This window comes from Fusarium oxysporum, chromosome 3 (assembly GCF_000149955.1).
Source record: "Fusarium oxysporum f. sp. lycopersici 4287 chromosome 3, whole genome shotgun sequence".
Classification (NCBI taxonomy): Eukaryota; Fungi; Ascomycota; class Sordariomycetes; order Hypocreales; family Nectriaceae; genus Fusarium; species Fusarium oxysporum.
The window spans coordinates 523,526-549,361 of record NC_030988.1 but is presented as its reverse complement, the minus strand read 5'-3'; the positions used below and the strand labels follow the sequence as shown (position 1 = coordinate 549,361).

The following is a 25,836-nucleotide window of genomic DNA, read 5'->3' as shown; positions in this document are numbered from 1 at the left end:
ATATGTCGCAGGGTAGGCATTAGTAATCTAGCTATATGCTTTAAGTAACTCTGCGGGATGGAATTCCCCGCACAAGAGATAACTTAAGACATCAATCAACACATTTGCTGCTGCTCATCATATTCACTCTAACCCTTTAAGCACGCTCAGTGCGACACCATATCAATGCGCACGGACAGAAAGTGTAGAATCTACGGGTGATTTTTCGGAAGAATATCGGCAAAAATCAAGGGTGGTCTAGGTTGGCACGGACGAAAATTGAATAATGCGACGCGTTTTCGTTCAACCTTGGTACAGTAGGGGTACACGACAATTAGGAATAGAAGAGTAGGACTGAAAGTAAACTCATTGGAATCACCAACCAGTGGGGTTTATGGAATGTATCTTCTCCTATTATCGTATTTTCTCCCTGAAACTCCAAGCAAGAAAATGTCACGCTAAATCAGCGAGCTATGTATTCTCATGTTCTGAGTGGTCGCTTTGGTAGGATCATTCCATCGTACTCCATGCACTCTAAATGGTCATCGTACTGGTTTATCAACCAGTTTGAGTTTCCCTTTGCCACACAAGACAGGTCTTCCCCCGAAAGTTCGAAGCCCACAGATTCCAAGTCCAATACCATAATTTTGTCCTTCCCATTGTCAGTCACAAGATGAAAGTTGTCAAGCTTTATATCATCATGATACGCTCCGAGATCAGCCAGAGACGTAAACGCCTGATCGAACAGGGGCCGAAGATCTTGTTTATCAAGTACTGCGCCTTCCGGGGTCGCGAGGCAGTCCCCTCCGATATCTGAAAGAATCAAAGTGCGGATATCATTGAATTGAATCATGCCGTAGAATCTAGGTATGACGATGCCCTGGAGAGGTTGAAGTTTGTGATATGCTTCCAGTTCCTTGTCAAATTCTTCTTCCCAATTGGGCTTCTGGGATTTTAAAACAATTCTTTCTGGCAGGAACCACTCTGGGAATTTGTTCTGCAGCCATGAGCCTATCGCGCCAGATAAAACACCGAATAAGGACTGGACGACCCGATCCAGAAACGTCTGCTGAAGTCGCAGGCAAAGGACATTATGATGGCAATGGTCTGCAGGTCCACCTCTGGCTGTGATAGTTCGCGTACCAAACCGAAAGCGCTAAGGTCAAGTTATATCAGCAGTGCAATATGGCTTAGAACGGGTAGTGGAACCTACAGTGTCTTCAGGCTGCATGACTCCTTCAGTTAGTATATCACTAGTTGGAGAGGAAGGTATTCCATCCGAATGCTCCATAATGCGATCAGTCTTGTGTCGTGCTGGTTTTTCGAGAGAGAATCTCGAGGTATTTATACCTCTCTCTTGGCCTCTTTTTGCAGCCAAGAAGCGATGGCTTCAATATTAAACCAGTCCTCCCAATCTGCTTCAGTCTCAAGCCTCCAATGGCGCTGATTTGTCGGAACGACCAGCTGACAAAAGCTTATATCGTAGGGACAAAATGCTGGGTTCCAATTACCTGTGCTAGCTGGCTTACGTGTATTCTCATGGCTCGCAGTCCCTCCAACAAACAGGTGCGGTCAGTCTGTAATTGAAAGAGGTTCGGTTTGTATATTGAATGCCAAATTTCAGGAGTTCCAAGCCAAAACGCACGTGCCATCAATCACTGAGTCAGCCGTTTCTTAAGGCAAGGGGTGCCAGGCAGAAACTCCACAGTCGGCCCGTAGGCCCAATCAAATCACTCTTAGAATGTCCTTGTTCATGTTGGTTGTCGTCTTGGTAGAAAATGGACCAACGAGCGTTAATACCGATATTGTGATTGGTGTTTTTATTTGGAATTGAACTTAGTTCTTACAGTTCAGTTTCTAGCCGCCATAATATCTTGTTGGTTGAAGTTTTACTATAGCGTGATCATAGCCAGCGGTTACAGTTTGTTATATAATATGCCAGCAGCGCTCATGCTGAAAGAATCTCAAGTTCATCTTCTACTCTTATTAATCTTTCTCCACTTTCCTCCTAACTATTGCTTTTAAAACCATGTCTACTAATTCAGCTGAAAAGCTTATTCAACAACACCCCACCAATGTGGTTGCTAACCCGGGGTATAAGACCGCATCCGATAAATCCTGGTCCAACTCCTACAAGCCCATAAAGAGCACAACCTCCTACATAAAAATTCAGAATGGCGTTATAGACGCCAATTTCGAAAATGCCTTCATGGGAATGATGGAAGATGACGCCATGCGCTTTCGTCAGCCAGCCGTTCCTACCAATCAACGTTATTGGAGACTTGAGACTGAAGCAGATTGCGAGAACTGGTTCAATACCGAGATAACTAACGTGGTTCTCTCCGCCTGGCATTCGAATCCACCACTTATGCAGACCTCTCACACTAAACCACTGACAGAAGAAAATATCCCCGAAAATGTGGATTGCACATTTTCTGTAAAGCATGGCGGAAAGAGATACACTGTGGCTATTGGGGAGTTTAAACGCAACCTTCTCGATCCGAATGAGTGGGGAAGTGGTTCTATTAATAAAGGTGGCCAAAGGAAACTTTCGCAAGAACTCAGAGGGTAGGTTCCCCCACAGGGAGCAAGACCTCAGACCGAAAGACAAGGTGACAAAATAAATTAAGCTAAAATCTCCTAAAATTAAGATAAGCTTACCTAATTCTTTTTGTCTCCTATGGTTAAGGTCTCAAGTTTCTTGATATCCCCCAGGTGCCTTCACCTATATTTCTCTTTTCCTATCGTACAATTAAAAGTCAAAAGACAGCTAACAGATAATAGATATGCAAGCAAATATAAGTGTCCCCAGGTCTTTTGTTTCGACGGTTCGAACCTTGTTCTCCTACAGTTTCGGGCACACAGAGTCGAGGGTATCAAGAATGAGGACTGCGAGATTGACTCCTGGATGATTCCTGTGAAGTATGCCTATTCCCGTTTCTTTTTTCCATTTTTTAAAGAAATTGAGAAAAAAAGAGATCAATCAGGCTAACATTTTCAAGGAACTCATCATGCAGCCTTCGGTATGCACTTTATCGCCTCTTGGCTCAAGGATGGAGACGTTGCCAAGGAGAGGTGGCTGCAGTCACAGGTTTCACTGTAGGGGGGCTTGCACCATGTTCACGGGAGTACTACACTGGCGTGCCCATTTGGAAGGCGGCCAATGGTCAGAGGCAGAAGTCGCACCCCTTGGGCTATCAACGAACTGTTGATGGGTCAACTGGGGCAGTAGTATGGTAATCTATTGTGTAGTTAACTATAGATGAATATAAATATATATAGGTAAATAAATATAAATAAATATAAATAAACACCTAGCCGCAGATAAGAACCCTCCGATCCGAACACCCAGGCGGATACGAGAGCCGAGCAGCCGAGACAACCCAGAGAGGACCTCTCTACATCCTTATTGTTCGTCCCAATTTCACTGAAAGAGGAAATTCTACATCTCTCATTGGCTTTATACCCCTGCTAGTTCCTCTTTCACTGAAAGACGGACAATGTTTTCAATCCCCCGCCCGTTTTTTTGATTAAAAGTGCCTGATAAACCTTCTCATTGGCTGGTTCGTTCATTCGTCGCAACCTTCGCAGATAGCTGTACTTTGGCGGCGCCAAGCGATATTACCTCCTGAGCGCCTACGTGTAAATTAATATCTTGACCGCGCGTGTTTCGTGACCGCGTCGTAGTAATTTAGGAGGGCTCTACCGACGCCAGTATGTAGAACAAAGATTTCCCCCTCCTCAATTGACTCTTGATCTTATCAGTTGTCCACTTTTACGATGAAGTATCGACTACCCTACTCTTCTATTCCTAATTGTCGTGTACCCCTAATTGTCGCCTACCCCTGTTTATTTCTCACGTGTTCGTTTATCTCCCGTCCATTCCCATATGACCACACTACGGTGATTTATGTTTTCTCATTTCGATCGACAGTCTGCGGGCGCATTACTTACGCGTGCCTAGTCCTACAGTCCAAAATCAATTGTTGTACAATTGATTTAATTTAACGTTGTATTAAAGTAATAACCATTATCTGGACTACTAGTATATAAGTAATACACCTAACTTAATAAATTCCTAGATCTAAGTACTTATTCTCTTAGCTTTACATAGACCAGGATCTCTATGTTCCTAATTATAAGTATATTTTTACTACCAGGGATGCCGCCTATGCTATTTCTAATATCCTCAGCTATGTCGCAGGACATAACACGGTAGCAGACCTACTTGGCAAGCCAACATCTACGTATTCTTAGCCTAGGTATAGCACTTGCCTTAATCTTAGGCCATAGGGCGCGATGCTAGCTAATAGATGGGACAGGGAGGTCAAGATCACCGGGGCGGTTGCAAAGCGGATAAAGTAATGTATTAATTAGCAAGTAATTCTGCTGCCGGATAATGCTAAGGATGCACTAGATGCTGCAAATCCTCCTTCCTATAACTCTGAAAGTCTTTTTAAGCCTATTTTTGGTATCTTGGCCTGGATGTTGCGTAACTGGAAGAATACTAAAAGGCAAAATTGGGCGAGCGGTATTGAGGGGGAAATGTATTACTATCCATTATGTAGACTACATATAAGGATCTAACCAAGGATTGCATTTGCCTATTAAAAGGTTAATAATCTGGACACGTGGTTGCCCCCGTCTTCTCGTCTCTAAGAGCTTCTTTTGTGCAAATCTGCTCACTGTGTTATATATACGTAATATTTTTAATATCTTACTGAAGTCAAGTGGCAGACTGTTGACTCGGATTGTACTGCTACTTAATGGCATCAATGATTAGAGTTGTTATCCTATTGGTGTAGCATGGTTGATAAGCTTGTGACCCAGACAAATATGTGACCCAGTATACTGTGCACCTAGAAATAACCTACCCTATAACATGTTGTTGAATACTGGTGAAAATGAGACCGGCCAACCGGTCAGAGAGCTGTCTCAGCACTGTAATAACCTCTTAGATAGGTCATTAATATTACAGCTATTTTAGAATTAGTTTGAATTTTTAAAGAATTCTTTAAGAACTGGATTTAAGGTGGAAATAAAACTGGGTCACAAGCTTATCAACCACGTCATCTCATATACTGAACATGATTGGAACACGTCAAACTTTCCTCCTACCCCGCTCCTTTCGCAGGCTTTCGGCCATTCCCATCTTCTCATCTTCAACATTTTTGTGACCTCAACCAGCTTCTTCCCTACTCTATGAAATCATCAGGATCGCTTCGCCTGTTATTAATTATCCAATAGGCTTTTGTATTCGCTTTGCTTCTCGTAATTTGAGGCCCAATTTTCCATAGGGAATTGATATACGGGCATGACATTTTGGCTACACGGGCATGACTCTTACACGGGCATGACTTTTGTAATATCTGATTCGCTAGATTTCCGTCGACCCATAGATACATTCCCGCAAAGGCGGTGAAGCCAGCTTCGCTAACAAGATCTCTCATTCAGTGTAGAAGCAATTAGGTCCCGCTAGCTCCCTTGAACAGGTCTTGCACAGGCGTCAAAGTAAGGTCTAGTTTTCCATACAGAACAAGGCCAACTCCATTGTGCCCTCGAAGGCAGTTATCTATGTTGAGATCCACTGTTTAACGGATCAATGGCTATTCCGATCCATTGGTGGCGAGGATGTGGATGTCTTGTCAATAGTTTCCGGTGGTTAGCACCAGTCTTTCCTCTTCTTCAATCAACATAATATGCTCATTTCAGCAATTTACACCTCTATTTCCTAACTGTTATACAAGAAAGAACCTTCTCGTCGCTCTCCACCATCTCCCACTGACTCCTTCGCCTCCGGATGCTTGGTTGCGTCCTCCGCCCGCTGGCACGTATCCCTGTAGTTCTTCCACTTCCCAGAGTAGCTGACTGATTACGTGTCTGGGGCCAGGATGAAGGACTGACCCGGCTACTGGCCTGTTGGCTCTCTTCCAGGGCAAGTCTAGCAAGCGTCGACTTGTTCCGACTCCCTGGTAGTCGGCCTCGCCTGCGCCCTGACGCCTGGCTAGCTGGTTGGCTTGCTGGCTTACTGGCTGCTTGGAGACTGGACTGGCTGCTTGTACCAATAGCTAGCCATGTAGGAACAGCCTGTGCAGTGTTCTTCGGCCTACCACGGAGAGCAGTGGCGATCTTGGGATCGAGGATCCGTCGATAGGGATCTCGAGAGGCTGACTCTCTCAGCCGCCACCGTGGATGGACGTCCCACTTAGTAAAAGGCGTACCAGACCCTATCTTCGAGTAGATTTTATGGCAACAGGGGATACCAAGCTCTGCTGAAACTGAGCAGTCCTCACTGCAATCCCCGAGAGAATCAGGGAACGGATTCTTCCCTGTCGGCATCGCTTTCCTTGCTAGCCGATATTGCTTTGTGATCAGTCCGAGGCTTTTGGACGAAATCGATGTTCGCAGTTCACCTAGGTACTCAGAGCTCAAGCTGAGATACTCGCGGGCAGTTAGTACCTCGTCCTCTGCGCTAGCATGGGTGAAGTCCCGCTCTTGGTCTCTTATCATATCCTGCATCGCCTCAACCAGCCGATAGAGGTGGCTCATGCCATTGAGAAGGTAGCTCTTGACGTTGTTATTGCTTGCTTCTGTACCAGAGGTGACGCGGATGCCGAAGTTGCGATACTTGCGGATGAAGCAGCGTGCCCACTGAGCCCTAACAGGCATGTAGGTTCCATAGCGATATCGCAGGATAGCCCGCTGATCATCAAACTCTCGACAAAGGTTTACCCATGCCTTCTCATGAGCCTCTTCAGTCTCGGCGAAGACGACAAGCTTCCACATCATAAGAACCCCTTGGTAGCTGTGAGGGATAACCTCGGCTGCTGGCGCGTGGATGAAATGTCGGTCTTTGCGACTTAGCTCTGCCTGTGTCTGCGGGGCAGGTGCCTCTTCGTCGCTGCTATCAAGACTGCTGCTGTTGCTATCGTGGCTGCAGTCCTTAACCCACTTCTGTTTCGACCTGAGCAGGACGTTGGAATTGATGTGATGGATGCAGAGCTGCTGCTGTACCTCAGGGAACTGATCGTTTAGGGCGGCTTTCATCGAATCGTCGAAGTCGGTGATAATAATGTCTGGTTGTCGGATCGAGTGCTGTTCTGCTAATTGCCGAATGCTTTCGGAAAGGAACTGGAACCCTTCCCGTCTCTCGTTGTTGATTAAACCGAAGGCGGCATTAAAGACCGACCCTAGGCAAGTCTGTCCTGTTGCCTGGAATAATGGGAGCTTGAAGCGGTTGGTGTTATACGTGTTATCAAAGCTGATGACCTCGGGGAACCGCTTCCACATCTGAAGACAGTAGGGGAAGGTCCAGACAAGGCCAAGAAGGCGATTTGAGTTATCGTCCGCCCACTTGACGAGATACGGAATCTCCCTCTCGTCGAAGAGTTTGATGAGTGCTGCTGTAGGTGTATATCCATCCAATTTATCGCGGTTGATAAGAGACCTGGCGTTGTAGATATCCTTTCGTGTAAAGACAGACTCGGGATGTTGCTCCTGGACGACAGCCCGCACATCGCGAGCTCGGATTCCAATCCTGCGGCTTGTTGATTCAACTGTAGCCCTAATATCCGTAGTGAGCCTCCTATGGGAGGGATGGGCAGATGGTCCGATGCTACGCCCGTGGTTATGTTGGCTGTGTTCAGGGTTTGGGTGCCGTCGTAAAAGCCACTTATCCTCCTCTAATGCCTCTGCAACAACCATCCACTTGCAACCACACTTCCGGGATTTCCGTTGTCGGATACCTACGCCTTCAGTAGGTCTGGGTTCTCCGAATCGATCGCATTGGAATAAATATCTGATCTTCCGGCCTTTATATGAGTAGGCATTTCGTCGAACAATACCAAATCCATGAGCCTTCGCGAAGGTATTCACCCAGTTGAAGAGAACCTCGGCTGATGGTGCTGCGTCGCCTGGGATTGGTGGATTTGGGATAGGGTCTGGTGTGGGCGACGAGGACTGTTGGAAAGGGGAAGATCCGACTGCTTGTGGGGGTGATGATGCTTGGGGAGATTGGATAGATAGCCCTCGAGGCGGAGAGTATGGCGGAGGGGATTCGTAGGCATCTGAGTTGAGTGGTGACCAACCCCATCTCTCTCGCCATTGGTGTACTCGTTCGTACGACCGGGCGAGCTCAATAGTCAATCTCTTCTCCTCCCCAATAACCTCGCGTACCAGCTTCAAGGCGGATTCAAACTCGGCCCTTGTTGCAGTTGGGGGCCGTTGGGTAGATCGTGGTGAAGAGGCGGATAGTAGTAGATCGGTTTCAGGGCCTGGTACAGGTATTCTAACTCGCTGCGATCGTGTTCGTCCGGATGGGAAATTATTTGAAAGGTGTATCTCGTGGTCGAAACGGAGCTCCCATGGCGGCTCATGGAGCCCCTGCGATCCATGAGGCCGTGGAAAGCTTGAAAAGGTCTGTGGATAAGATGCGAAGAGATTTCCAAGCGCATCTTCGTCGCCGATACCGTAGTACTGGTCGATACTTGTCGCGGTGCTGGTAGCTGACTCTGGTCTATCCGTAAGTAGTGGTGGGCTGAACCTGGCTGGTCGGGTCTGTTGCTGTCGTTTTCGAGGACGTGATTGATCGCTCGGGCTAGGCCTTCGGGTTCGGCGTCTTGAATTGCTCTCTGAGCTATGAGGAGGCTCGAATTGGGACATAATGAAGGTTTTTATCGTCAATGGCTGGGAGACTAGCAATGGATAGCTAATTATCTAATAGAGAGCGTTGCGTCAGTCACTAAGGGATAAAAACTCTTGGTACAATTTAGAGCTATCGGCAGAACCGAGATTGCTAACAAAAGAGGGTCCTATCCAATCAGATATTACAAAAGTCATGCCCGTGTAAGAGTCATGCCCGTGTAGCCAAAATGTCATGCCCGTATATCAATTCCCTTTCCATATAGCTCACTCTGAACAGGATCTTCGCTAGCGAAAATATGATGAACCATGCTGTTCACTTCGATTTCGATATCCACGACCCCACTTCTCCTATGCTTGCACAATTAGACAAGCTTCAGGTTCGATATCGGGGACCCAATCATAAGGAAGATCATCTTGACCCAATCTTGAATTTGGCCAGCGAGCTGAAAGCGAATGCTACGTCTCGCGAGAATATGAAGCAGCTTGGTAGTGGCTCTGGTGACCTAGCTGTCATTCTGCTAGAGCCTGGTGACCGAGAAGCATCTCACAAGTACGAAGATATCATTAGAGATCAATCTCGTCATTCAGCCTTGAGGATGGTGGATTCCGCCCTCCGACTTGCATTTGGTGGCGAGCGATCTATTCATAATACCGTGGTTCTTGATTCGAAACCATTTCGCAGCAAAAAAGCCCAAGAATGCGAAGACAAGGAGACAAAAGTAGCAAATAATAGACTGGCTCACGGTGCCGTAAAAGCATGTCTTTCACGTCTTCAACCCAAAGTCATTCTTGTTTGTCACTGCGAGTCGATAGCTGGAGATGCAGATCGGTCTTACAGCGAGGCATCACAAATAAACCGTGCATGCGATGTGCGTCACGAACAGCTTGATACAGGTCATCTGTACATACGCGTTTTCGGTTTCCACCCAGGATACGTGTACAGAATGAACAAGAGTGAAGAGTATGAGAAGCATATGCGGCAAAGTCTTTTCAACCTCACCTTTCTAGTTGCGGCTAATATTCTTATTGGGCAAGAAATAAGTGGCCCAGGTATCTCCAATGTCAGGGATCGAGTAGCGTTAGGTTATTTCAATCCTCCTCCGTCTCTTGACTGGATTACTTCAGAGCATGTTATTAAGGAATTGAAGGAACTTGGGATTTACAGTGACAATGAACATCCAGAGGTGAGAGATGGTGGCCCAGCATACGCGATACTGTCTCGACTAACAAATAGCAGTTCCAAAGGCTGGTTGGAAGTTACCGATCAGAAAGTTCCCGGCAACCACAGTTGACCTTGACTTGTGAGTTCTAGTGCCGTGCGGTCTTGCAGCTATCCTCCGGACTGTAGCCCGACCGCCTGCGAAAGAACACTGTTGATTATCTTCCTGCCAAATTTAATGTTGCTGTTTCAAAGCAATTGCATACTCCATACAGTCGGGCAGCTGTAACACATTACAGGCTGAAACTGCTATACTACCAGTTACAATACAGCAGAGGAAAGCGATCTTGGAGACGAATACGTGGAACAGTGGCTCTAGATCTGTTAAAGCATCAAGTTCAAGGCCTTGACTTGGTCTTCGTCGTCGATACATGGCTGTGAAGTGGATTAGTAATGAGAAAGGGGAGGATACATAAGCTAAGGCGCGTAGTCAGCGTCAGCTCTCAGCCAGATTCAACTCTAAATAACACATCTCAAAACACACTTCAGGCAGAATACTAACTACCCGCACAATAGCCCAAAGGCGAGGATAGAAACGTTTCACCAAAGCCCTACCTGGTGCTGAGTCTCAAAGGATAGTTGGGTTACCCACCCCAGGAGAAGTGTGATCAGAAAGCTGCACAGCAAGGGCAGGCCAAGTCTGAGGTCGATATAGACTTGGGCCTGCCTTTTTACCTGGCAGTTTACGACCGAGACAACGGGAAACGAACAAACACATCACGGATCTCAATGTTGGACCGAAGTAAGTGGCGCATCATTCCTTGTCATAGCCCACCTCTTAAACTCCCCCAAAAAGTCAGTTATAGCACTCGGCCTGTTAACTCATAGACGTTGCTGTCAGCAGCATGACTATGTCATTACGTCGTAAGGAAGAAATATCTTGCAGGGGTTCCGAAAAAAATATGGAAAAACGATAGGGGAGGGACGATATCAACGACGATCGATGTCGTCGACGGCAATGCATGATTCAGGACCACTCGCGTGCATCCACGAAGCCAAGCTTGGCATTCTCTCGATTTTAGTTCAAGTTTCAGATGCCAAGGACAAAGCCCAGCTACGGCAAAAGTTAAACATACCGACCAAAGCTGGATTTAGTTCCAGAATTGCCGCCTGATCTTTTATTGGCTCATTACAATACAGGAAACGCTTAACGACTCCCACGGAGTTTTTCAGGGATCGCGTCGCCTTTGCCGCAGCATCCGCATCTACAATTAAGAGGGAAGACTGGTACCCACTTTCTACCGCCACAATTATTGCAGTGCCCCAACAGCCGATGCTCAATGAAATAATATAAAAGCTCTTTGATAAATCCCGGACTGTCAGCGGTTACCTCGTCGAACTCTTGCCTGGCATCCGATAAACTCAGAAACTCGGGGAGCTTCTCTCTAGCAAAAGCTAGAGCGCGATCACGAAGTCCTCGCGCAGAGGGTGGTGTAGAGTTGTAAACTTCAGATATGGAAAGAAGAAAGTTAGAAACGTTCGGGTTTTTCGTCAAGCATTCCGAGTATTTGTTTGCTGACAGGACTTTTAACTCTTCAATGTCGTACTTGTCTGCCAAGGTAAACATTGCCACATGAATCAATAGAACGGGAATCGTATCTGTGCCTGTATCTTCTTCCTCGAATACTTCAGTGTAGTCACTAGTATAGAAGAACTCCACCATCCGTCGCACCATAGCCAGGGAATGAGAGTCTAGGCTATATGATCGGGTAGATGCCTCCTAGAACAATGTTTCAGTTAATACAACAATACCACGGAGAAGCGCATGATACCTTCAATATCCCAGTGCATGCCGCTTGAAATACTGGCGAATGGCTGCAAATGATCACCCTGTGAACAGGTATGATATGCCCTTCGCAAGTGAATTCAAAGTCGGTAAACTCGCCATTCTCCCGCGCCCTGTTCGAGCAAGTTAGGATTTCTCGTATTTAGGAGACCAGAAGTATGGCTGTACCTCGAAATGTGCTTCGCAGCCCTCGTAGAAATCATTGCCGAATGGCTTGAAGTTACAATCTAAATCAACAGAACGAATTCAGATCCGTGGCAAAGGTCACGTCGCCGATGGGGTGACCTGGGCCAGCTCTTGCTCACATTGGAGGTCTAATACTATTTATGGTCATCCTCTTATGCTTGGCTTAGCCCTGCAGCTTCCGACACTACCGAGAGTAGCGAGATGAGATGATTTGTGAGGCTTGGAAGTTTGCGATCCGCAAACGATTACCTATTGGATATTCGAAAATTAAACTTCCTTTCAGCAGGAGACTCAAAGCCAAAAGCTTCTTAGACATGCAGCATATCGTCAATTTTATGTAAGAACCCTAGACTTAGCGCGCAGACGTATTAACATGAATCGATAAGACTACTTGGATCATTTAATCCAGGATGCCCTACATTATAATCATTTTCGTAGTGAAGCCTAGTATTACCTCCTTGCTCGAGATGATTGCACAAAGTAGAATGTAGCGTAAGCAGATAGACAAGGAATCGGGGTTTGTTAGATGAATGGCATGCTGCATGAACGGTCCTACCCACGACCCCAAAAAAGGAAGAAAGAAGAGTGAGAGAGAGAGAAATGCCAATGCCGAATTGGTACCTCAAGCTGCAGTTTCATGTAGATTTGACATAAATTCTTCGATTAACTCATAAGCCTAAGTGACGATGGCAAGATCCGTTGTAGCAATGAATTCATTGGATTCAGAGCTAATACTCACAACGTCGTTGTGTTCATTCGATACGGTTCAGAACAGTGGTGGTAGCGAGAAATTATAGAATGAAGTGCTTGGTCACTGATGTAACACATAGTGATGCCGTAAGGCGTAGAACGCCCCTTGCAATGCATGGGACGTACCAAACCAATGCTGGTTGCTTATGTGACATGGCGTGATTAGGTCTGGTTGTAGGTTAGGCGATGTTGCATGGGCTGGCAACGATGTGGGCGCTTTGAATATAGCAGGTCCATTTCAAATATAGTTTCCCCTTTCAAGCCTCTTTGCACGTGCCACGTCACAGTGTCAGCCACCTCGTAGAGCACCCAGTCAGTGGCGCTGCTCCCTGAAAGAGAGGGCTGCGATATCTATGTCTTGTAAGAGTGTAGATTAGGCCAAAGAAACACCTTACAGCTGGACTGTGCGGCTTGAAAGATCTCGGTAAAGGCGCCCTTCATTCAATCAAGTGCCGTCGTTGGCAAGACAGAGAGACACAGGGTTGAAATAAAATATTGCAAAAATGAGAGAGGCGCAAGGTAAGGCGTCTGGTATCAAAGAGTGCTTCTGCGTTTGGCCAGGACATCTCAGCCTTTTTCCCGCCCCTTCTCTTTTCTTTCTTTTCGGCTCGTTGGCCCTGTATACAAGACTGCATAATTTTGTAGGTGGATACGTTTTAGTTGAGCAACGCCACACTCTCCACTTTACGCGTGCTTTTCATTAGCTTCTCGTTGGCCATAACGCTCCGGGTCGAGGCGGGGAGCTGAGTACAATAATCAGGCTCTGATTGGTAGATTTGGGGCCCCTGTGAAGTGGATTGGGAGATCGGATTTTCCAGTTGATCTTACCATGGATTTGTGTTAGCGGGTTGGCAAAGTGAGCTCTAAGCGTAAGAAAAGAAAATTCACATCCCTTTGTAGACTGCAACATGATTAAAGCTTATTCTCCTGAGAGATTTTTTATTAATGGCTTGAGAGTCGCTGTTGGCATGACAACAGCAGATCCGCGCTGGGGTCGATCCCCTTCTTGTTCGATATGCTGCGGTAATGGAGGAAAGAAGATTGCTAGCATTTCCTCGGCCTGTTCGATGTTATTGGTCGTGCGTGTGCCGTCGACCCTCGTGATTTGGGGTACTTTTCCAAATGCTGTATCATCTCCAGACTTGAGATACTTTGCTGCCTTCCATATGTTGTCGTTATCGGCTAAAAACTCGTTCCAATGCGTCTTTTTTTGCTTTCTGATGGCATCATGGTACTGCTTTGCTGCTCCTCTCGCCATCTCCTCAAGCTCCTCGCATGCTCGTCCCGCGCGTCTCGATGCTCTGGCACGGTTCCTCCAGTGTGTGTATATCTGCCGAAGTTGCGTGAGGTCTGAGGTCCACCAACGCTTTGCGTATGGTGACGGCTTAGCTCTGGGTGTTAGCGCGCGGACTGCCTCCAGTACCACTGTCATAAGCCTGTCAGTCTTCTGCTGTACGGTGCCTTGTTCCGGAATGGACTCTAACGCCTCGGCAATCCGGGCGTTGATCTCCTTCCATGGTGCGTTCTTGAGCAAAAGTCGCTCCTGGGCTTGCGGCATCGGAACAGAGACGTCGAACTCCGTCTCGATAGCACGATGATCGGATCCGTGCTCTGTGCCGTGTATCATACACTTGACAGTCGAGGACGCTAGATCTGCCGAAGCAAGGACCAGGTCGACTGTTGTCTCGAAATCTCCGCCACTCCACGTCTTCGTTCCCCTCGGAAGCAGGCTCGTTAGATCAAACTCAGTCATAAGGCTGATGATCTGATCCGCTTCGCCTTGCCTCGTCAAGGATATCTCATCTCCTCCCCATAATTGGTCGTGTCGGTTGAAGTCTCCAACAATTACCACATCCACCAGCCCACCGGATTGTCTTCTTGTGCCTGAAATGACCTGATGCAGCAGGTTGCAGGTACCTTGCAGCGCCTCATTGTCTCGTCCCGGTACGTAAACAGACACAACCAGTACTAGGCGTCCAGGGAGTCGCAAGATGGCTGCCGTCATATCTGCCGTCTGTATCGGTATCTGCTCCGCCTCCACATCCTTGTTCACCCATAACATGCTTCGGATCGGCCATCTTCCCTCCCTCCAAACAGTCGGGACCATCTTGACCCATCTCGGATGTCTCATAGGAATCGTCAGTAGCTTGCCGTCCTTCTGGTGTGCCTGAGGTTCTTGGATCGCGATCGCTGTGTATTCTCGAAGGTTCTTATCGTTCATGAGGCTCTCGTGTACTGTATCCTGCTTCCTCACATTCAGTTGCATAACTTGGAACACCTTACTCATGCCGCCTAGGGTGAAGTTTTAGGCAATTTCTGCTGAATGATTCATGCGGACCGCTGCAGAGAGCGCACTTGGGTATCTGTGCCTGGCACTCGCTGTGATGGTGGCCTGCGGTAGCGCACCTTGCACATACTCGAGTCTTGCTGCACGAGAAAGCCTTGTGACCGAGCTCTTGGCAGTTATAGCATTGTTCCGGTCCAGTAGTCTGCTCAAATACACTCGTATATGCCGATTCACCTGCAACGAGAAAGTAGTGTTCCTGCAGTAGCCTCTTGGCATCGCTGCTCTTAGTTAAGTAGACTACCATGGATCCATATGACTTGGGGTTGACCTTCCGGCTCAGCCAGGCTATCTTGGCAATCTGGACTTCATTCTCCTGGTTTAAGGCTTCTATTGCTCCGGGGAGGATGTTAAACCCCTGGTCAAAGACGGCCATACGATTCATGCTATCAACTTTGATAGGATATAGTTGGTCCCGAAGGACTCTTGCACCTGGAGCTTTCCTGGTTTCGAGGATGGCCTTGATCTTTTGTATTTCTTCTTCGTTCCTACCTATAATCCTAAGGCGGTTGGCATTCCGTCCATCTCTGGTCACTGCGACGCATCGCCAGCGAGGTTGGTCACTCGACTGTCGCATCTCCTGCTCCACGGTCTTACGAATCATTGTTGGTGTAACGTCTCCGAGATGGTCTTCCGGAACTCTGGATGTGTCGACTGTGCAGAACACCGGTTCTGGAGTTGCCGATCGGGCTACAGACGAAGATTGACTGGACATGCTGGTGGATGTCATCCTGGCTGCGTCTGCATACGATTGAACCGACGACCGTGGTGTTTCAGTCTTGTTCAGCATGTCTAGCTGTAGTCGAGTCTGCTCCAGCTCGCCGCAAACCTGGGTGAGCTGGTCTCGGACTTGCAATAATTCTTGTGCCATCTGGGCCGTGGCCCTGGCGACTTCCTCGGCCATGCGATCACTGAGCTTGGTGAACTCGAGCTGAAATTCGGCCTTCATCGCTTCGATTTTCTTGTTCAAGTCCTGCTCTAGTAGTTGCTTCAAGCTCTGGACTGCCTCGACCATACCACCAGCTGACTTGGGGGCAGCCTGCTTCCGAGCTCGGTTCTGTCCCAGAGCTCCCTCACTGGTCTCACCTTCCTCCTGCCATTCCATATCGCCATTTTGCTGCTCCATCTCCAATACCTTCGTCGTCCTGACCCTCTTCCGCTGAGGGCGATGATATCCCCCGCCCGAACTATCCGGATCGTCTCCCATGACGATGATGACGTCTGATGCGGGGTTCGCAACACCAGACATCCACTAAGGGCCTGAATCTCCACCAGGCAGTCCTCAGGTCTTTTGAAAGTGATAAATAGGATAAATAGAAGTTATTTTAAAAAGAATATCGTTTTCCCCCATGGGATCAGTTCTGCTGTGCCTCTTGACGACGGATATTACAGTAATGATCGAAATCGGTTGTCCATCTGCACACTCTCTTCAGTTTCTAGCGCATGGACCATTCTCACGGGGTGTAACATACTGTACTTGGTGTATCATTATGACCAACCTATAATTGGGCAGCCCACAGCACTTTGACCCCACATCACCTAAGGCTAAAATCTACTACATTTGGCTTTGAGTGGATAATGCATTCTTGCGTTTTCGACCTTCCTTGATGCTGTAGTACAGCATCGCATAGACAGATATCTAACGCCCTGTAAGGCTGATTACATTTCCTCATCAAGGTCCGATGGCTAAGATACTACTGAGTTGACCCCCTCTAACCTTTCATAGCAGTGCTGCAGCAAGTCTTTTGATAGCTGCCGCCTATAATCGTCCTCTGCCCATATCTCTATCTGAATTGCAACCACATGTTCTAGCAGCTTCACTGCCTCTTGGATCTGTCCGTTGGCTTGATATGCTCCTGCGAGCGCGTACTGTGATGCCAGTCGTGATGGGTGACTCTCCTCCGACGTTTTCTCTTGAATTGCAACCACGTGTTCTAGCAGCTTCACTGCCTCTTTAATCTGTCCGTTGGCTTGATATGCTCCTGCGAGCTCGCGCTGTGATGCCAGTCGGTCTGGGTGACTCTCCGCCAACGTTTTGTCACTAATCACCACGCGTTCTAGCAGCTTCGCTGCCTCTTTGATCTGTCCGTTGGCTCGATATGCTATTGCGAGCACGTACTGTGATGCCAGTCGGTCTGGGTGACTCTCCGCCAATGTTTTCTCTTGAATTGCAACCACATGCTCTTGCAGCTTCACTGCCTCTTTAATCTGTCCGTTGGCTTGATATGCTATTGCGAGCCCGTGCTGTGATACCAGTCGTGATGGGTGACTCTCCGCCAACGTTTTCTCTCGAATCGCAACCACGTGTTCTAGCAGTCCTACTGCCTCTATCACCCGTCCGTCTACAAGCAAGCATCGGCCAGCCCAAAAACCTAGTTCACATAGCTCATCGCTCCAGTTATCCTCGGGACATCTGAGGAGTTTAATTGCATGAGGCAGATATTGCCGCCAAACGTCTCGGTTTTCCCACTCATCCGTCGGGAATACCTCTCTCAGCCGTGCTATCACTGCCTGGCTTTGCTCTTTCTCCAAGTCGTTCTCTGCAACCCAAGACCTTATTGCTAGGTGCACCAAATTATGCATATCGAATACCTCACTGGATCCTCGTTTATCCAGAAATTTATAGCCACGTAACGTGCCGATGGCTCGAGTCAATTGTTGTTGTGATTCACCCTTGGGCAGCATCGACTGAGGCACCGCCCTTGGTTCAACGTAAGCCAGAAACATCAAAATACGCGAGGCAAGTTCGTCAGCCCTACGGATTTGGTTGAACGAGATGAACCAGGTAGTCGCCACGGGATCCTGAGACTGCTCATATCTCGTGTCGGCGTGGAACTCGACGCTTAGTAGTTGTATCCTATCACGATCTGTGTTCTCGAAGAGTTGCACATACTCCGAGAGTGATATCTGGTTTTCGTTCAAGTATGCCGCTGCTTGCGTGATGGCCAGTGGAAGGTGTGTCAGAACCGCCAGGAGATGGTGCATGACTTCATCATCGGCTGAGGACATTTCTTGAATCAGTGCCTCTTTGAAGTACCTTCTCGCCTCATTTGGGCTCATTGCGGGCACTTCGAGAATATTTCGCCCTGCGACTGATACTCCCACCTTTCGGTACCGTGTCGTAAACAGGATTCGTCCTTCGCCGCTTTGGGGAAGCGATTGGTACATGCCCTTCTCCACGCCTATCGAACCCATGACAGTTTGCATATCATCAGCGTTATCAACCACAAGAAGCCATTTGCCGGCACTTTTTGAGCTCAGGTACTGACGGACTGATTCAACCGCATTATTATTATCGGTAGTCGGAATATCACAGGCATCCATGATCTGCACACATGCCTGCTCGAAACTGGCATGGCTCAGCGCCGGCACCCAGAACACCGAGTAGTCCTGCTTCTTCTCCTTGGTCCAGTAGGCGAGCTGGAGAGCAATCTGCGTTTTGCCAATACCACCAAGACCAACAAGCGCAATTTTCCGATTATTGCTCTCGAACAATAGGCTTTGAAGGTTCATAAGAACGTCAGCCCGGCCTATGAAGAGGGGGTTTTCGAGAAACGGCACTAGAAAGACTGGTTGATCTCGAGGTTCGCGGATTGTGAACGCATCTTCAGATGCATGCAATCGAACTCGCTTATTCGGTGGCAAGTCACTTTCAGCTTCTTGAGCATAAGGCAATTAGTCTTTTATCCAAAAGTTGAACATTAACTTCGAAGTGCTGTATCACGTACCTGATGGTGGGGGCATCCAAAAGCTAAGAAAGGCTTTCGCACAAGCCGCCGCCGTAGCCGCAGCATATCGCTGCCAGACCTTACTCTTGTGGCTATCAGCATAGTCACATGCCCCTTTGATCACAATGCAAGGTAGAGTATCCCAAACACCCGCGCCTTCCATCTCGAAAGCAACTATATCTCTCGCCTCTACCTCGCGGTCGCGGTCTTCGCCAGACTTCATCACCGAATCGCCTGATGCCATCAGTCCGAAATGGATAGCAGGTGTAGGATTGGGCCCCTTGGGCTGAAGACGGCATCTTGGTACGAGCTTTCCGTTGCACCCGCCTTGTTCGCATGGCTTGTGGTCCTCGCTGTGGCGATAGGATGCTTCGAATAGTCTGTCGTACACAACGCCAGGATATTCGGCACAAAACTCTGGGTTTTGGCGGAGGATACTGAGGGATCTTGTCATCTCGCTTACCAATAGTTGACGGCCGCTGATCCCTTTGGCTCGTGCCAAAACCCCGCGTATCTCCTGGTTCGGCCTTCCCAGAGAGTCCAGCGGCCCTTCTTTGGGGACAAACTGGCCTGGCAGGCGCCGTCCGAAATCATATTGGATAATGCCCTCACTGATGACGACATCTCCCAGCACGATTTCTTCACCGTTGCGCTTGAAGGGGGCAACGCCACAGACGCCAACAACAAGAGCAATCTTGGCATTCGGAAAACTCGCTCTGCAGTTGGAGGTTGCCGCCGCCGCGTGCGCTTTACCTGTCCCTGGCATACGTACGAGCACGACATTGTGACAGCCGATCATACCTGTTAAGTAGGAATTGGTATCATGTGCTGCCTTCCCGAAAGGTGGACCATTACTATCCCAACAGTAGTCAAACAAGGCCTCGATAGCATCAGCCTCAAGGGGTAAAGCGCAAATAATAGCTACCTCGAAGCCGTGACGGTCCTTCGGTCGGGGTGGCCGGGACGTTGGAGCTGGCATGACAAGAGTGCAGCTCAGTCAACCGACGAAATCAGACAAACCGTAATACTATCCTCTAGGGAGCGACTGCCTCTAACAAAGTCGTCCGAAAATATTGTACGTCGTAACAAGCGCGAAAACGGTAGAGATATTTGCGATCGAGAATATAATTGTATAGCCGAGGAAATAAACCACAATAAAGAGAAGAAATCGAAAACTGAGAATGAAATGAACTTCTGCGATATAGCTTATCGGTAGTCTTGTAGATTAGCGATGGATGATGAATTGGGAGAGAAAAGAAATCCCAAGCACCTGACAATTGGCAGGAAAAGGGTCAAAGCGCAACCCCGCAAGGCATGTTTCCCTTGCTCGTGACTAGGATTATCCTTATCGAGAGCGGGTCCATCATCAATCATATGGCTTAAGACTCCCAGTAAAAGCTGCGGCTTACTTTCAAGGCTGATTCACTAGAATATCTAAAAATAATGCAGGCGGTCCTAGGGTAAGTAAGGGTTTGGACAATGCATCGTCGGTGTTTGCTCTGAGTCTTTGCGCATTTGCGATAAGACTTGATAGCGAGGATCAGCATTAAATTTTCTAAACTTTTTATCCATATGCCGTACAATACAATACGTTGTTAGATGGAAGTTGTTAATGAATTCTCATATAGTACATCCTTGCGAAATGCCATACTAGACAACATCTAGCACAAGATTATGAGCCATTTTAGCTTCTCATCGAACAGATAACGTGTTTGATAAGCGAATGCTCCAGACAAGCGAGGGCACCAATCTTATTTCCACCTTAAATCCGGGTTTTAAAAAATTCTTTAAAAGTTCAAATTAAGCCTAAAATGGCTATAATTTTAATAACTTATATATAAGTCTTAAAATAAGTTATGTTATTTTTTTTATTTTTTTTATAGATTTTTAAGAAAATTCTATATAGCTATAAGCTTTACACTACGTTTACACTATAAAATACACTGTATTATAAGGCTTTCTATATAAAATAAAATAATTAAAAATCTTTAAAAAATACTATTCAATAAAATAAACTATACTATTATAAGAAATAAATTTATTAGATTTTTAGCTATCTTACTTATAATAAAAAGATGTTACAGGGTAGGATTTTTAATACTATACAGTGCAGTGGTGCACTCGCTTGTCTGGAGCATTCGTTTATCAAACACGTTAGTCACTAGCACACAGCCCTCTCCTAGCGTCATTTGACGATGATCATAGAGTACGAGATGGAGTTACAGCTAAAACGTAGCACGTGAAGACGATAAAGTTACATTCCCCAGATCTTCTCGAGACGATGTGATGCAATCTGATTTAGGTGGAGAAAGACGATGCGTTTCATCAAAGGGCCCACAAACAATGTTACTGGACTCAAAGCAGTGGAGCACTGCCACGCCGCAAAGGGATTTCTGTGGGGCCGCCCAGCAAGGGCGGTTCTGTTGACTGCCCCTCCTGAAAGGAAAAGGCCTCTTCTTCGCACCCAACGGGAGGATTTTCCTTTCCTATTCTCCTTCTTCGGTTTTTTTTGCGGTGAGTAGGCTGTTGCAATAGGGTTGGGCAGTACTGCACGATGAACGACGACGATAGTGATCTTTTCAGCTGGGCGACAGATGATGAAGGCGTCAATTTCGATCTGACGTCACAGTCAGCAGTGATCCGCGATGCAACCCCGCTTGGCCAGATCCGGAACGGTCGCTCCAGCTTACCATTGTTACAACTCTCCGAATGGGACGAGACGCTCGCCTACGATGAACAACCTCGACGTGTGTGCACTACTTGATCGAATGGAAGGTGAGTTTGTATGACCGGTAGGATGATAGGTTGTAGAGATAGTAGTCGGGGAGGTCGGCATTGAGTCCAACGTGCTAATCAACTAGCGAGACGTGGGACATGGGGAAAAGGCATGGCGCCATCAGAAGAGGCCGTGTCACAAGAGATTCTGGACCCTAATTCTAGACATCCTCAGCCACAGCTCGTCTTTCAGAAAAATGCATCGTAAAAAAAAAAATACAGAACGAACAGAGCCAGGCTTAAGCTGTTTTAGTATTATTCTTGTATAATTGAACAGGTGGACTGGGCATCTTAAATCATTTTATTGAGGCTGTGGGGCACTGAGGTCAGATTCTGGACTCTCTCCAAACAGTACTGTAGTGTCCATTTCTGGGCATTGTGAGGGAGGTCAGCATTTGGAGGTAATAAAGGTTAATGACAATCTGCTGTGAAGCCGCATTACGCTTTTAAACATGCACGTAAGCTGTCAGCAAGCAAGACGCCCCCGTCAAAAACGTCCGTGCGGTATAAATCCAAGAGAGTCAAAAATGGACAACCAATTTCGATCTTTACTGTACAGCACGCGGGGAAAACCTCCTCGGTTCATCCGAGGCGCGTTTTTGAAAGGAAACGCGAGGCAACAAGGAAAACCTACTTGAAATCCCTTCAGGAGGTGCCTAGGGACTGTACGGATTGCTCTCTCACAGCGCACACGTTGTGATGAAAGCGTTGTTGTGGTGCGGCAGTATTTGTGTTGTTGTCGTCTGGATCGCGCGCGTTGACGACGCGTCACCGACTCTACCACCAAACACCACAACACGCACGAGGGAGCAGGCGCGCCCGTGCGGTCATCAAACCGATCGAGGGAACTGGTTATGAAAACCACCCGACTTCCTGCCGTTTTGGCAGCTACAGAAGACAGGGCACCCTCGGACCCAGACCGGCTCTGAGACGGTGGCATTGGAACGTGATGCCAAAGGGCCGCAGTGCACACCGCGAGGGCGCGGATCCCCTTCCCTAAGTGTTCGTCCTGTGTGTAATGGAAGTTGTTAACAGATTGTTGAAGGAGTCGTTAAGACCGAAGTGGTTACGGAACACCCAACGATCGGGCCGCAAGGCTACAGCGCACCGCACGCATGACACATACGGGGAGGCTGGGTTGGTTAGTGGACAAGGTCAACTCTTCCAGCACGCCGGCTGGGTGGTGGTAGACAGAGCCTTGGCTGCGAGACATGGTCGGCAGGCCGAAGGAGACTTCTGCTTGTAACGGGAAGTCGGGCCCGGGGTCGCGCCCGGACAACCCGGTGGGCCGTGGCAGTGTATGGGGACCGGAGGAAGGATCGAGTCCGGCTCGCAACCGGGCCAGTGCCAGGGGCACTGCTGGTCGTCTGTCGATGTCTTCAAGGAGTCTGTACACTGGCCGGAGAGGACGGACGCGCATGTCGGTCGGCCAAGAGGACGGGATCTAGGCTCAGCTCGCACCTGAGGCGCTGCGGCGCGATGTCGTCCCTAGAAGTGCTGTCTGCGGCGGGCTTAAGGTGCAAACTGCGATCGCACGACCAGGGCGCACGCGTGACGACTACGAAGCGCCGTAAGTCGACCCTGGTATCGTTGTCCAGGTCTTGCCAGCCTGGCTTGGAGAGAACTCGAGGATTACCTCGACACAGCCTCCATGCTTTCGTAGCCAAGTCCGCTCCGAACTGGATAATCCCACGTGGCGATGCCGAGCGGTGACTAGGGACCCAAAGAATCCCCACCGCATCAGGATCACCTGCAGGGACGAGAGCGAGCATGAGATTGTGAAACGCGCAGCGGAAACAAAACTGGCCCCAGGAGCCCGGATCCTACGAGACGACCTGTACCCTATCAGAGTGGATAATGTCAGCCGTATTGCGGTGCTAAACGAGAGGAACGAAGTTCGAACTGAGATCACCGAGATGCTCGGCCGAGAAAATGACACCGAGGTTGCAAAGATAGCATGGCTCAGCAAGAGAGATATCCCCAAGGCATATGGCTCGATGGTCGTATATCTCAAAAAACGGTCAGAAGCTAGGCGGTTCATCAACGAAGGATTCTTTGTGGCTGGAGGAGAATCCGGTACTACAAAGGCGTTTGAACGTCGTGAGCGGCCCAAGCAATGTTACAACTGCCAAGAGATCACGAGCCATAAGGCCTACCAATGCGACAGACCACAAGTCTGTGGCAGATGCGGGCAAGAAGGCCATCACCACAGTGCATGCACAGGAATGATTCCGAAATGTATCCCATGCGGCGGCCCCCATGAGTCATACAGCAGAAGCTGCCGGAAGCTCTATCCATTACAACATGAATAGCATATTCCGACTGTTTCAACTGAATGTCAGAAAGCAAGGACCGGTACATGATAGTTTAATGAACGACAAGGACATTCAGGATGCAACCGTATTAGCCATCCAAGAACCCCAAGCACGGAGGATTCAGGGTAGGCTATTAACAATACCGATGGGGCACCACAAATGGGTCAAGATGGTGCCTACGACAGAGAGGGAAGGTAGATGGGTGATTCGGAGTATGCTTTGGGTGAACAAGGAGGTGGAAGCCGAGCAGGTGCCGATAGACTCCCCAGACGTGACGGCATCGGTTGTTCGGCTGCCAGATCGTCTGGTCTTCACGGCGTCTGTCTACGTGCCGGGGGGAGACGCCCAAGCTCTACAAGACATATGCGCTAAGCTTCGTAAAGCTATTAAAGAGGTGAGACAGAGATCGGGGAGAGCGGTAGATCTGGTCATTGCTGGCGACTTTAACCGCCACGACCAGATGTGGGGCGGAGACGATATATCAGTGGAGAGACAGGGCGAGGCGGATCCGATCATTGACTTGATGAACGATTTCATGCTTAGGAGCCTCCTTCGCCGGGGCACAAAGACATGGCAAAGCGGAGACTACGAAACAACCATTGATTTGGTTCTGGCCTCCGAAGAGCTCGCAGACGCAAACATCAAATGCGCGATACATGGTACGGAGCACGGGTCGGACCATCGCACGATAGAGACGGTGTTCGACATTTCAGTCCCGGCACCGAAACAGGAAGAAAGACTTCTGTTCAAGAATGCACCCTGGAAGGAGATCAATAGTAGGATTGTGGAGACGCTGAGAGTTAGGCCAGTGGGAAGCACGGTGCAGCAGAAAACGGACAGGTTGATGTCGGCTGTGCTAGAAGCAGTCCGAGCACTGACACCCAGAGCCAAACCGTCGCCATACGCAAAGCGGTGGTGGACCCATGACCTCACACAGCTGCGGCATATATACACATACTGGAGAAATCGAGCCCGAGCCGCAAGGCGTGCGGGGCAGAATGCTAAAGGTCTGGGAAATACGGCAAAGGCTGCGGCGAAGCAGTATCACGATGCCATCCGACAACGCAAGAACAATCATTGGAAGGAGTTTCTGGCGGATAACGATAATATCTGGAAAGCAGCCAAGTACATGAAGTCTGGGGATGACGCAGCTTTTGGGAAAGTACCGCAGCTCGTCAAAGCAGACGGAACAGCAACAACGAGCCATAAAGAGCAAGCCGAAGAACTGCTAGCCAAGTTCTTCCCGCCATTGCCAGACACTATCGAAGACGAAGGACCGCGACAACAGAGAGCCCCAGTAACGATGCCCGACCTGACTTTGGAAGAAGTGGAACGTCAACTGTGGGCGACAAAATCATGGAAGGCACCAGGAGAAGATGGACTACCAGCGATCGTCTGGAAGCAAGTCTGGCCGTCAGTGAAACACGACGTCCTCGCCATCTTTCAGGCATCACTGGAGGAAGGCGTGATACCAGACCAGTGGAGACATGCTCGAATCATCCCACTCAAGAAGCCAGGTAAAGATGATTACACGATTGCGAAAGCGTGGAGACCGATCTCGCTTCTCGCTACGCTGGGTAAGGTGTTAGAGTCGGTAGTTGCTGAGAGGATCTCCCACGCGGTAGAGACTTACGGACTTCTTCCGACCAACCATTTCGGTGCACGGAAGCAACGATCAACGGAGCAAGCCCTCGTACTTCTACAAGAGCGCATCTTCTCGGCTTGGCGTTCACGCCATGTCGTGAGCCTCGTCAGTTTCGACGTGAAAGGCGCATACAATGGTGTGTGCAAAGAGAGGTTGCTGCAGCGGATGAAGGCGAGAGGGATCCCCGAGGGTCTCTTGCGCTGGATCGATGCCTTTTGTTCAGAGCGAACTGCAACCATTGTAATTAATGGCCAAAGTTCCGAAAGCCGACCTCTACCACAAGCAGGACTTCCGCAGGGATCGCCCCTATCGCCGATACTGTTTCTATTCTTCAATGCAGATCTAGTGCAAACTCAGATCGATAAGAATGGTGGGGCTATTGCATTTGTCGATGACTACACTGCGTGGGTATCGGGACCGACAGCCCAGAGCAACCAGAGAGGAATACAAGCAATAATTGATAAAG

At 48.5% G+C, this 25,836-nt stretch overlaps 8 protein-coding genes across 10 annotated transcripts; 3 read left to right on the top strand and 5 right to left on the bottom strand.

Annotated features, from left to right (window-relative positions):
• Window positions 1-331: 331 nt before the first annotated feature.
• Window positions 332-1,583, bottom strand: FOXG_20903 (uncharacterized protein). The gene is made up of 2 exons (XM_018401224.1): window positions 1,193-1,583; window positions 332-1,135 (listed from the first exon to the last, which is right to left on the bottom strand). Exons 1-2 carry the CDS (start codon window positions 1,268-1,270, stop codon window positions 461-463), a joined length of 753 nt encoding a protein of 250 aa, XP_018251778.1. The 5' UTR covers window positions 1,271-1,583; the 3' UTR covers window positions 332-460.
• A 321-nt stretch (window positions 1,584-1,904) lies between these two features.
• Window positions 1,905-3,291, top strand: FOXG_20902 (uncharacterized protein). Its single transcript, XM_018401223.1, has 3 exons — window positions 1,905-2,547; window positions 2,764-2,901; window positions 2,982-3,291. Exons 1-3 carry the CDS (start codon window positions 2,009-2,011, stop codon window positions 3,217-3,219), a joined length of 915 nt encoding a protein of 304 aa, XP_018251777.1. The 5' UTR covers window positions 1,905-2,008; the 3' UTR covers window positions 3,220-3,291.
• Window positions 3,292-5,698: 2,407 nt separating this feature from the next.
• FOXG_12449 (uncharacterized protein) lies at window positions 5,699-8,668 on the bottom strand. Its single transcript, XM_018392241.1, has one exon. It carries the CDS (start codon window positions 8,638-8,640, stop codon window positions 5,704-5,706), a length of 2,937 nt encoding a protein of 978 aa, XP_018251776.1. The 5' UTR covers window positions 8,641-8,668; the 3' UTR covers window positions 5,699-5,703.
• Window positions 8,669-8,918: 250 nt separating this feature from the next.
• Window positions 8,919-9,914, top strand: FOXG_20901 (uncharacterized protein; the record flags this gene model as incomplete). The annotated part of the gene is made up of 1 exon (XM_018401222.1): window positions 8,919-9,914. One exon carries the CDS (start codon window positions 8,919-8,921, stop codon window positions 9,912-9,914), a length of 996 nt encoding a protein of 331 aa, XP_018251775.1.
• A 251-nt stretch (window positions 9,915-10,165) lies between these two features.
• Window positions 10,166-11,516, bottom strand: FOXG_20900 (uncharacterized protein; the record flags this gene model as incomplete). The annotated part of the gene is made up of 2 exons (XM_018401221.1): window positions 10,166-10,216; window positions 11,172-11,516. 2 exons carry the CDS (start codon window positions 11,514-11,516, stop codon window positions 10,166-10,168), a joined length of 396 nt encoding a protein of 131 aa, XP_018251774.1.
• Window positions 11,517-14,619: 3,103 nt separating this feature from the next.
• On the bottom strand, window positions 14,620-19,870 carry FOXG_20899 (uncharacterized protein; the record flags this gene model as incomplete). 3 transcript variants are annotated; one of them, XM_018401219.1, is made up of 3 exons in its annotated part: window positions 18,636-19,866; window positions 16,380-18,563; window positions 14,620-16,323 (listed from the first exon to the last, which is right to left on the bottom strand). In XM_018401219.1, exons 1-2 carry the CDS (start codon window positions 19,612-19,614, stop codon window positions 16,594-16,596), a joined length of 2,949 nt encoding a protein of 982 aa, XP_018251772.1. In that variant the 5' UTR covers window positions 19,615-19,866. The 3 variants fall into 3 exon arrangements, with proteins under 3 accessions (XP_018251772.1, XP_018251773.1, XP_018251771.1); XM_018401220.1 differs by lacking the exon at window positions 14,620-16,323 and having other exon boundaries at window positions 16,594-16,857; window positions 17,107-18,566; XM_018401218.1 differs by lacking the exon at window positions 14,620-16,323 and having other exon boundaries at window positions 16,594-18,566; window positions 18,636-19,870.
• Window positions 19,871-20,674: 804 nt separating this feature from the next.
• On the bottom strand, window positions 20,675-21,808 carry FOXG_20898 (uncharacterized protein). Its single transcript, XM_018401217.1, has 2 exons — window positions 21,326-21,808; window positions 20,675-21,252 (listed from the first exon to the last, which is right to left on the bottom strand). Exons 1-2 carry the CDS (start codon window positions 21,326-21,328, stop codon window positions 20,890-20,892), a joined length of 366 nt encoding a protein of 121 aa, XP_018251770.1. The 5' UTR covers window positions 21,329-21,808; the 3' UTR covers window positions 20,675-20,889.
• Window positions 21,809-22,621: 813 nt separating this feature from the next.
• Window positions 22,622-22,858, top strand: FOXG_20897 (uncharacterized protein; the record flags this gene model as incomplete). Its single annotated transcript, XM_018401216.1, has 1 exon — window positions 22,622-22,858. The coding sequence occupies one exon, from the start codon at window positions 22,622-22,624 to the stop codon at window positions 22,856-22,858; it is 237 nt and encodes a 78-aa protein (XP_018251769.1).
• Window positions 22,859-25,836: the final 2,978 nt, after the last annotated feature.

What these genes read in the sequence shown, in the direction of transcription:
- FOXG_20903 (XM_018401224.1), bottom strand. Translation starts at nt 1,270, where the DNA reads ATGGAGCATTCGGATGGAATACCTTCCTCTCCAACTAGTGATATACTA. An exon ending in TCATGCAGCCTGAAGACACT is followed by an intron (nt 1,136 to 1,192) that starts GTAGGTTCCACT and finishes ACTTGACCTTAG; the next exon opens with CGCTTTCGGTTTGGTACGCG.
- FOXG_20902 (XM_018401223.1), top strand. Translation starts at nt 2,009, where the DNA reads ATGTCTACTAATTCAGCTGAAAAGCTTATTCAACAACACCCCACCAAT. An exon ending in CTTTCGCAAGAACTCAGAGG is followed by an intron (nt 2,548 to 2,763) that starts GTAGGTTCCCCC and finishes AACAGATAATAG; the next exon opens with ATATGCAAGCAAATATAAGT. An exon ending in TCCTGGATGATTCCTGTGAA is followed by an intron (nt 2,902 to 2,981) that starts GTATGCCTATTC and finishes AACATTTTCAAG; the next exon opens with GAACTCATCATGCAGCCTTC.
- FOXG_12449 (XM_018392241.1), bottom strand. Translation starts at nt 8,640, where the DNA reads ATGTCCCAATTCGAGCCTCCTCATAGCTCAGAGAGCAATTCAAGACGC.